Below are 10,842 nucleotides of genomic sequence, written 5' to 3'. Positions count from 1 at the left end.
GTAATAGCTAGTTAAGCTGTAATTGGTAATTAGGCTAGGTAAGCTAATGGTAATAGGCTAGTAGAGCTAATAGTGTATAGGCTAATAATGCTAATTGGTAATGAGGCTAATAAGACTAAGATGGAATAGGTACTATGGTAAGCTAAGTGCAGTTAATTTGGGCTAATAAGCTAATTGGTAATGGTTCTAGGTTAAGGAATGAGCTAATGAGCTAATAGGCTTAAAATGCTGTAATAATGGTTAATAGCTTGAGTAAGCTAATTGTATGAATAAGCTAGCGTAACTGAGTTTAATTGTAATGTTGGCTGAAGGTAAAGCGTGGAATGGTGGAATAGGAGTAGTTTATACCTAACTTGTAATAGGGGATAGGTAAGCTAGGGATGTATCGGGTAGAAGGTTGTGGTAGCACTCTGAAATGGTGACTGTTTAACTAGAGGTGTGTCTAGCCGAGGACCGCAGTGTCAACTGTCAGTGTCTCACTCCTTTCTTGTTCTGCTGACGGCTGAAACAAGACTCGCCACTCCTTCTCTCTCACAGCCAGCGGTTCTCCATCAAAGCTCAGGCTGAAGTGGTTCGCATGTTTCTCTCCATGCAACGCAGTTGACTGGGGGTGGAAGAGAGAAGGAGAAGCAGGTAAAGTTCTGTTCTTGTCAGGTTCGAGGTCAAGTCTATGCGGATCGGTGGTCCTCTTGCAACATTGGCTGGATGGCTGGTTGAGAGTGCGTTGTGAGAGTGTTGTGAGAGTGGCTACCGCGGGAATCCTCTCCTCGGATCTGACTGCACTCACTCACTAAACGAGACGTCAAAAAGACACCTCGATAAGACGAGAGGAGAAGAGTGGGGGAGGGGGGAGTATGAGCGGAGATGAGAGAGGGAATAAGCTGCTGTCCACACAGCCTAACCCGCAGCCTCTTCTTCTTCTACCATCTCACGTCGCAGCTCTGCCAACATTCTACTGTACTCATACTGTCACCTCACTGCGCGTCAACTCCGGAGGGAGAGAGAGAGACTGGACACATTTTTGGGGGGGGACGAGAGAGAAAAGGAATGCGAGAATGAAGAAGAATAAAGACTATTGAGTGTTTTTTCAAGCAAACTCACCGACGAAACTACTTGACCTGTGGCCTCAGAGAGAGGGAAGTGTGTCCTGCATCCCTCTTCGAAACGACGTTATGCAAGGCGTCTAACTGACCTATTGTAAAAATGTATTTTTGTGGTGCCGTTTTACGAGGTGTTCTTTCTTTTCCGAAAGGCCAGTGTTTTTGTTTCTTAGCCGAGGCTGTGTTCGTGTGTTTGTTGTTTTCTTCTGTCAAAGCGGAGGAAGAGTGCCCGTTATCCTGTATCTGTGTCAGAGACTCCGGGACGGTGACCTGCCGGGATGCCGAACACACTGAGTTACCGGGTGACATACCGGCGTGGGCGACCACGTTAATACTCAGGGGGAACAACATCTCAACGTTACCGGGACGAGCGTTCTCCTCGAATAACGGGACGGAACTCGAACTAACGACCCTCTCACTGTCACATAATGGGATCATGGTGATCGAGGCTGACGCTTTTACGGGACTCCCCAGGTTGAATTTACTGGATTTGAGCCACAACCCGTTGGTGTATATTTCGGACCGGGCGTTTCACGGTCTGCGGGAGCTCCGTTCTCTTTACCTGAACGACTCGCTCCTTGCTCCAGCCGTGGCGCAGCTCTCCAACGCGCTGCAGGGCACCGAAACGTTACGCAACCTCCACCGGCTGGAGCTGTCAGGCAACCGGTTGAAAACCATACCCATCTCACGGTTGGACGCGTTCAACCTCCACACTTTAGTTCTCACCAACAACTCCTTCGAGAACATTGGTAAAGAGAACATATCTAGTTTGTACCACCACAAGAGAGTGCGCATTTATTTGTCACTAAATCCTTTCAGGTGTAACTGTGAACTTGAGTCGTTCTACTTCTGGTTAAAGAACTCTTCTCAGTGCGTGGACGCTGCGCGCCTCCTATGCGCGGAGCCTGATGCCAAGAAGGGGATTCCACTGGAGCGGTTACGCGGTGAGGACGTGGATTGTCTCAATGAGAACTTGGAGGCGGTGTCCTACGTGTTCCTAGGGATAGTCATGGCACTGATCGGTATTGTATTCCTCATGGTGCTCTATCTAAACCGGAGAGGCATCAAACGGTGGCTTAATAACATCCGTGATGCGTGCCGCGACCAGATGGAAGTGTACCATTACCGGTACGAGCAGGACTCCGATCCCCGGTTGGCTAACGTTGCCGTTTAATGTTTAACGTCCACTCCCTCAATCTATGCCATTATCAACCGTTGTTTTATGTACAGAGTAAACTGTTTCATGAACGGAAGAGCAATTAGTATCCGTTTTGTTCTCGACTGATATCAACTGTAGTTGTTTATAATATGTAGCCAATGATTTGGAAAACAACAGACTTTGTTGTCCAACAGGGACAAATACAATGTGCGTTCAAAAGAAGTGATCAATATGGACCTTTATTGTAAATATCTGTGAATTATACATTTCTGTAAATATACCATGTACAACACAAAATGAAAAGATGTTTATCTTCCATTATGGAGACATGAGAACACATACGACTTGTTAAAATATAAATGTACAGTATGCCGGTTTAGTTGAGTGACTAGTTTCGACAACAGAATAAATAGTTTGACTTCCTTCTACAGATTATTCTAAACGACTGTATCAGTATGTAAGTGCATGTATAAACTGTAATTACAGTAGAAAACGTATCTGTTTAATAAAACAATTAGAGAATTATTAATGGGAGTATGTATGTTGAGCAGCCAGGTCACCCGTGATACAAATCAATATTCAACGTCCATCCATGCCTGCGGATGTCGGGAGATGACGCGGAAACCTTTTGTGCCGAAACGAAGTTTTAATTCGTTTATTTTTTTTAGATTTAAGCCTATCCTAAACCTTAAAACCTGAACTTAACCATTCATACTTAATGCCTAACCTTTAACCTTCAACAACTTTGAAATTTGACGTTTGAGAAACACGGATGAACGTCTAATTCTGACGAGAGACTGTGAGAGCTAGTTGATGCGAGAGAGCATGGATCTTTAACTTCTGTCCCAGATCATTTTTTCTTCATATGCATCAATAACTAATTAAGAGACGACTGTGTGTGTGTGTGTGTGTGTGTGTGTGGGGGTGTGTGTGTGTGTGTGGTGTGTGTGTGTGTGTGTGTGTGTGTGGGTGGTGTGTGTGTGTGTGTGTGTGTGTGGTGTGTGTGTGTGTGTGTTGTGTGTGTGGTGTGGTGTGTGTGTGTGTGTGCGTGCGCTTGCGTGCGTTTGAGTGTTTGAGTGAGTGAGTGAGAAAAGGGAGAGTGAAAAGAGATGGATTAAAGGATGTGAAGTACGATGAGTATGCATGCAGTCTGGGGAGGTGGACCAATCCCAGACTGGAGGTGGGAGCATCCAGTCTCTGGGAAGTTGCCAATCGCAGACTGGGGAGGTTGACCAATCCAGTCTGGAGGTTGACAATCCAGACTGGGAGGTTGACCAATCCAGTCTGGGAGGTGGACCAATCCAGACTGGGAGGTGGACCAATCCAGCTGGGAAGTTGACATCGAGAGCTGGGGGTTGACAATCAGTCTGGGGGTGGACAATCCAGTCTGGGAGGTTGAGACAATCCGTTGGGAGGTGGGGACTCCAGTCTGGGAGGTTGGCGAATCCAGTCTGGGAGGTGGACAATCGCAGTCTGGGAGGTTGACCAATCCAGACTGGGGAGGTCGACACATCCAGACTGGGAGGTCGACCAATCCAGACTGGAGGTGGACCAATCAGTCTGGGAGGTGACCAATCCAGTCTGGGAGGTTGACCAATCCAGACTGGGAGGTTGACCAATCCAGACTGGGAGGTGGACAATCAGTCTGGGAGGTTGACAATCCAGACTGGGAGGTTGACCAATCCGAGACTGGGAGGTGGGACCAATCCAGACTAGGAGGTGGACGAATCCAGTCTGGGAGGTGGACCAATCCAGTCTGGGAGTGGACCAATCCAGATGGGAGATTGACCAATCCAGACTGGGAGGTGACCAATCCAGTCTGGGAGGTGGCCAATCCAGATGGGAGGTGGACGCAATCCAGACTGGGGGTGGACCAATCCAGTCTGGGAGTTGGACGAATCCAGTCTGGGAGGTGGACCAATCCGACTGGAGATTGACCAATCCAGACTGGGGAGGTGGACAATCCAGTCTGGGGAGGTGGACAATCCAGACTGGGAGGTGGAGCAACCACGACTGGGAGGTGGACCAATAGACTGGGGAAGGTGGACAATCCAGTCTGGGAGGGTTATGACCAATCAAGTCTGGGAGGTTGACCAACCAGATCTGGGAGGTTGACAATCAGACTGGGAGGTTTGACCAATCCAGAATGGGAGGGTTGGACCAATGCCAGACTCAGGAGGTGGACCAATCCAGTCTGGGAGGTGGACCAATCCAGTCTGGCAGGTTGGACAATCAGTCTGGGAGGTTGACCAATCCAGTCTGGGGTTGACCAATCCAGACGTGGGAGGTTGACATCCAGACTTGGAGGTTGACCAATCAGACTGGGAGTGGGTTTGACAATCCAGTCTGGGAGGTTGCCAATCCAGTCTGGGAAGGTGGAGCAATCAGATGGGAGGTTGACCAATCCAGACTAGGAGGTTGACCAATCCAGACTGGGAGGTGGACCAATCCAGACTGGGAGGTGGACCAATCCCCAAGTGTTAAGTTTACGTCATATACTCCCATGTGTAGTGATATGAATATGAAGTTTGAAGGAGCTATAACGTATATAAAAACCAAACCATTCAGCCCAGTCAAATAAATAATTAGGCAGCTGAGACCAGTAGAGGTCTGTGACTGGGATGTCTCGTCCTGTTGAACAGTGAGCCATGAGTAGAACAGTAGAGGTCTGTGAATGTAATGCCTCTTCCTGTTGAACAGTGAGCCACGTATTATATGCGACAGAGAGAGAGAGATCCCTCAGCGACATAACTCCCCAGTATATGCCAGGAGACAGAGCCTATAGGACTAGGGCTATTCTGCAGTTCTTAAAGAGAACAATCGTAACTAACAGCAGGCCTGTTCCCCAAAGAAATGAGTAAAAGGAAATTGATGATGAATAATCTATGGAAGCCATTCTACGGTCGTTAGGACATTATGAGGGACAATTTGTAAAGTTAGAGAAACGCTGAATCACTTTGGTGGAGAGAAGCACATCTCTGTCACATTACCAACCGAGTTTAAGAACGGGGCTGTTGGTTGCGGCAGAGGAGAACGTTTCAACACGACCTAAGTGTGCTCCGGTACGTCGGCGGGTGGCGGGACGGGAGAGCTATCGGTGAGACGGTTATGGCAGAACCGGAATATAGTTTAATCCAGTGGAGGCTGCTGAGGGGAGGACGGCTCATAATAACGTCTGGAGAGGAGCGAATGGAACGGCATCAAACACATGGAAACCATGGAAACCAGGCATTTGATACCGTTCCACTGATTCCACTCCAGTCATTACCACGAGCCCGTCCTCCCCAATTAAGGTGCCACCAGCCTCCCGTGGTTTAATCTGATCAGAGCCGTGACTAAGACCAGGAGAATGATGATAGGCCCAGAAACCCATCGGCTCGCTGCACGCCGCAGTTAATGAACAGTCAGACAGAAGACCGCAGCTGTTTGCTTTTATAACGACAAGGTCAAACGGGATTCAGTAAGACCCATCTCCCGGGGATGGGGGGGGGGGAGGCGAGGGGCCGGGGGAGCGGCTGGTGAGTGATAAGGAGGGTCACTGTGACTGGGTAACAGTTAGTTTGACCTTCAGATAATCTCTCTCTCACACACGCTGTCCGTTTCAGCAACCAGCGGTCGAACTAGGCAGAGAATCAGCACCAATGGACAGCGACCATGATACATTAGCTGACCCTACGAGTGCTATTGGTACCGCAAATTGCACCAGAACAACAATGAAACATGAGCCTTAGTTTTAACTTACGCTTTTGATTCTCTCTCTTCTCATGAACCATATTCCCTCTTCACCTGGAAATGCGCTGTTTTTCTTGTCCTGCCTTCCTCTCCTCTTCCTCTTCTTCTCTCCCCTCTCTTCTTCTTCTCTCTCTCTTTCTCCTTCTTCTCTCTGTTCACCTTTCTTCTTTCCCTTCTCTTTCCTTTCACTCTTCGTTCGTCCTTCCTCTCTTTCTCTTTCTTTCTTTCTTCCTTCCTTTCGCTTCCTCCTCTTCTCTTCCTCTTGCTTCTCTTCTTCCTTCTCTTTCCTTTCCTCCTTCCTCCCTTCTCCTTTCTTCTTTATCTCTCCTCTTCTCTGCCTTCCTCCTTTCTCTCTTTCCCTTCCATCTTTCTCTCTCTCTTCTCTCCTTCTCTCCTCCTCTTTCCTCCCTTTTTCTTTCTTGTCCGTCCGTCCTCTTTCTTCTTCTCTTCTCGGACAGACTTACCTCCTTCCTTCTCCTTCTACCTCTTTCTCTTCCTCTTTCCTTCCTCCTTCTCCTCTTTCTTCTGTCTTTCTTTGCTGTCCTTCCTTCTCCTTCCTCCTCTTCTTCTTCTTTCCTTCCTCCTCTCCTTCTCCTTCCGTCTCTTTCCTCTATCTTTTCGTCTTCCTCCTTCCTTTCTCTCCACTCTTCTCCTACCTCTTATCTCTTCCTCTTTCCTTCTCCTTCCTCCTTCTTTCGTCTTTTTCTCTTCTCCTTCCTTCTCCGTCACATCCTCTTTCTTCTCTTTCCCTTCAAGTCCGGCTACCTTCACTTCTCCTTTCCTCCTCTTTTCTCTTCCTCTTTTCCTTCTCCTTCCTCCTCTCTTTACCGCTCAGTCTTTTTCTCCTCTTCTCCTCTTCTTCATATTCCTAACTTTCTTCCTCTCCTCTGTTTCTTCTTCTCAATTCCTCCTTCTCTCTCTTTCACTCTTCTCATCTTTTCCCTTCCTCCTTCCTTCCTCCTTCTTTCTTCTTTCTCTTCCTCTCTTTCTCCTTCTCCTTCCTATCCTCTTTCTTTCTCCTTCCTTTCGCTGTCTTCTTCTCCTTCTCCTCCTGCCTCTCTTCCTCTTTCCTTTCTTCTTGCCTCCTCGTTTCCTTCTTTCTCTTCTCTTCCTTCCTTCTTTCTTCTCTTTCTCTATTATTCTCCGTTCCTCCTTTCTTCCTATCCTCTTCGTCTCTTCTTCTTCCTCTTCTTCTCCTCCTCCTCTTTCTTCTTCTTTTTCCCTTCCTATCCTTTCCGTCTCCTTCCTCCTCTCTTACTTCTTTCTTATCCTTACCTTCCTCACTTCTCCTGCTTGCCTCCTCTCGTTACCTCCTCTTTCCTCCTTCTTCTTCTTCCTCCTTTTCCTTCCTCTCCCTTCTCCCTTCCTCCTGCTTTCTTGCTTCTTTCTCCTTCTCCTTCCTTGCTCCTTCCTCTCTCTCCTTTACTTCTTCTTTCTGCTTCCTTCCTTACCCTTCTCCTCCTCCTCTTCTTTTTCTTCTATTTCTTCTTCTCCCTCGCTTTACCTTCTCGCTTCCTCCTCTCTTTCTTTTCCCTTCTCCTCCTTCTCCCTTCTTCCTTCCTCTTATTCTCCTTTGCCTCTCAGTTTCTTCCTTCTTCTCTTCCTCCTTCTTCTCCTCGCTTCCTTCTTTCTTGCTTCTTCGGTCTTTCCTTCATTCGCTCTCACTCGAATTGCTGTTCCAACCTTCCCCCTCCTTGCAACCGTTCCTCCTCTTGTACTTAGCTCGGCCGAAGTGTTTTCCTTGCTCTCTCCTTCTCTTCTCCTCTTTCTTTCTGCGTCCTTCTCACAATATGCCTCCAATTTGACTGCTCTCTTGTTCTTTCTTCTTTCCCTTCCTCCTTCCTTGCTTTCCTACTGCTTTCTTCTTGCTTTGCTCTTCCTCCTTTCCTTCTCCTTCCTCCTCTTTCTTCTGTTAATTTCCGCATCTCTATCGCTTTCTTTCTCACCCACTCATTTTCTGTCTATCTTTCTCTCCTCCCTTTCCTGATCTCCTTCCATGCCTCTTCTATCTTTCTACTAGCAGCTACTAATAACAGTGTGTCTGAAGAGTGCAACAGGTAACGTTTCAAGCTAAAATGATGAAAGAGGAATTAACCGATTGACAAAGTATGGCAACATAGGAGACAATTCACCACAGTTCGTGTGTCCTTCTGCTTCAAGCCATTGCCCTGCTTACTGAATACATGTGAGAAAGACGAGGAAAAATAAGAAGTGTAAAGCAGTAATCATATGAAAAGAAATAAACTAGATACAGTAGGAGAGAACACCAGGTCATTGATACAGCTGCCGAATTTTGCAGGTTTTCCTACTTACAAAAGCAATGTAGAGGCCTGTAGGAATTTTTAATCGAGTAGTAGACCAGCACCAACGTACAAACTTCAAACTGGTGAGAGACGGAAACTCTTAAAACAAAAGATCGAAAATCACATTGTATGATGTTTTAAAATAATTAATTTTGGCATTTTAGATTGTGCATTGACATAAAGTATTTGATCACAAACCAACTCAAATAGTAAGATTCTTCCGCGCTCTTTCGACCTGTTGAGTTTTTCTTTTAGAAGAAAGCATCCTGTTCTCCACTCATTACCTGTATTGAGACTGCCCTGTTTGAACTCGTTAGCCTGAGTATAAAAGACACCTTCCAGCAGCACTCAATCAAACAGATTCCAACCTCTCCAAAATGGCCGAAGGACCAGAGAGCCTGTGTAAGGACATCAGGATTAAAGATTGTATGACCTCACAAAGGCTGGATGGGCTACAGGTTCAATAGGCAAGAGCAGTTGGTAACGAGAAGGCAACACAACTCTTAGCCGACCAGATATAATAAAAATCGGGAAAGCAAGTTCAAGATGACGGTCAATGCGACGCCGGCGTCGGTCTGGGGCTCACGATAGCAAGATTTCCACCTCGTGGGGCATCAATGATCATGAGGACAAGGTAAATGAAGGGTCAGCCAAAACTACACAACGGCCAGGAACCCTGGCAAATTGACGCTGAAGAGATCTGGAACCCACAGTCTCAAAAAAAAACCATTAGTAACACACGTGACGCACGTGCAATGGCGAAAATCCTGTCGAGCGCACCGCAAGTACACCCCTGTTAAGCCAATGGCAGCGCATATGCAAGGCCTGCTTCTGAAGTTTTGCGCCAAATCTCGTACAAATTGATGAGAAGCAGAGGAAGGAATGGGGAGAAGGTATGTGGTCTGATGAGACAAAAAATAGAGAAGCTGTTTTGTTTTTGGTCTAACTGCCCACTCGCGTGTTTGGAGAAGAAGAAGTATGAAGTACAGACCCAAGAAGCCCATCCCAGACACGTGAAGCATGGAGGGTGGAAACATCATGTCTTTGGGGATGCTTTCTGCCAAGGGGACAGGACGAACTGCAAGCACCGTATTGAAGGGGACAGGATGGATGGGGTCATGTATCCGCGAGGATCATTGGCAACAACCCTCTTGGCCATCAGTAAGAGCAGGTGGAAAGATGGGTCGTGGCTGGGTCTGTTCCTCAGCATGACAACGCCACAGAAGCACGACAGCCCATGGCAACGTAAGGAAAGTGGCTTCCGTAAGAAGCATGCTCAAGGTCCTGAAGGTGGACTAGCCAGTCTTCCAGAACCTGAACCACAATAGAAAGATCTTTGGAGGGAGCTTTGAACTTCGGTTCATTGCCGCGCGAGCGACAGCCCCCGAACCTGAAAGGATCTGGAAGAAGAGATTCTGTAAAGGGGAGGAGTGGGCAAAAATAGTATCCCTGGCTGCAGTGTGTTGCAGAACCTTAGTCGAACTAAACAGGAAACGTAGTGAACTCTTCTGTAATTGCAAACACAAGGGGTTTCTGTACCAAATATTTTAATGTTTTTCTTCTGCTTTTCTGATGTATCGAAAGATAACTTATGTCATGCAATAAAATGCTAATTAATGTACTCTTAAATTAATCATACAATGTGATTTTATGGGGATTTGTTTTTTAGGATTCCGTCTCTACAGTTTGAAAGTGTACGCTATGATAAAATACAGACCTCTACCATGCTTGTAAGTAGGAAAACCTAAGCGAAAATTGGCAAGTGGTATCAAAAAACTTTGGTTTACTCCCCCACGTATAGGTCTGGTCTGTCTCTCTCTCTCTTTCCTGTCCTCTCTCTCCCTCTCTGTCTCTCCTCGCGTTCCCGTCTCTCATCCTGTCGGTCTGTCTTGTTCTGTCTAAATCTGTCTGTCCGTCTGTCCGTGTCTGTCCTGTCTGTCTGTCCTCGTCTGTCTGTCTGTACTGTCTGTCCTGTCTGTCATGTGTCTGTCGTCTGTAACTGGTCTGTCCCTGTCTGTCTGTCCTGTCTGTACTGTCTGGTCTGTCTGTCTGTCCTGTCTGTCTGTCTGTCTGTCTGTCGGGTCTCTCTCTCTCGTGTCTCTCTGTCTGTCTGTCTCTTCTCTCCTGTCTCGCAGTCACTTCTCTCCTCTGCTGTCTGCCATCACTCACTTCTCTTTTTCTGTCTGTCCCTGGTCTCTCTTTGCTCACGTCTCCTCTCTCTGTCTGTCTCTCGAACGATCTCTCGTCTCCTTCTCAATCTGCTCTTGAAGTCTCTCGTCTCGTCTCTCTCCTCTCGTCGTCTCGTCTCTCGTCTATCTCGTCTCTCTCTCCTCGGTCCTGGTCTCCCTCTCCTCTCTCTCTCTCTCTTCTCGTCTGCTCTTTCCTCTTTCTTCATCCTGTCCTGCTCTTACGTCTCCTCGGGTCTGTCGCTCGGTTTCCTGGTTCCTCGCTTCTCGATCAAGTCAATATTACATGATGCCACTCCAAATTAATCATTAATGGATTCAGGATAATTCCGATCTAATTAGGAAACTGAGGACGATCTCTG

The 10,842-nt window shown here is 47.2% G+C and overlaps 1 protein-coding gene across 1 annotated transcript; it reads left to right on the top strand.

The window, feature by feature from the left end:
- Positions 1-919: 919 nt before the first annotated feature.
- Positions 920-2,757, top strand: LOC112077480 (trophoblast glycoprotein-like). Its single transcript, XM_024143984.2, has one exon. The coding sequence runs from the start codon at positions 1,204-1,206 to the stop codon at positions 2,272-2,274; it is 1,071 nt and encodes a 356-aa protein (XP_023999752.1). The 5' UTR covers positions 920-1,203; the 3' UTR covers positions 2,275-2,757.
- The last annotated feature ends 8,085 nt before the right edge of the window (positions 2,758-10,842 follow it).

Source organism: Salvelinus sp. IW2-2015, unplaced genomic scaffold, assembly GCF_002910315.2.
Source record: "Salvelinus sp. IW2-2015 unplaced genomic scaffold, ASM291031v2 Un_scaffold4609, whole genome shotgun sequence".
NCBI classification, from domain to species: domain Eukaryota; kingdom Metazoa; phylum Chordata; class Actinopteri; order Salmoniformes; family Salmonidae; genus Salvelinus; species Salvelinus sp. IW2-2015.
This window is presented reverse-complemented; position numbering and strand designations above follow the sequence as displayed.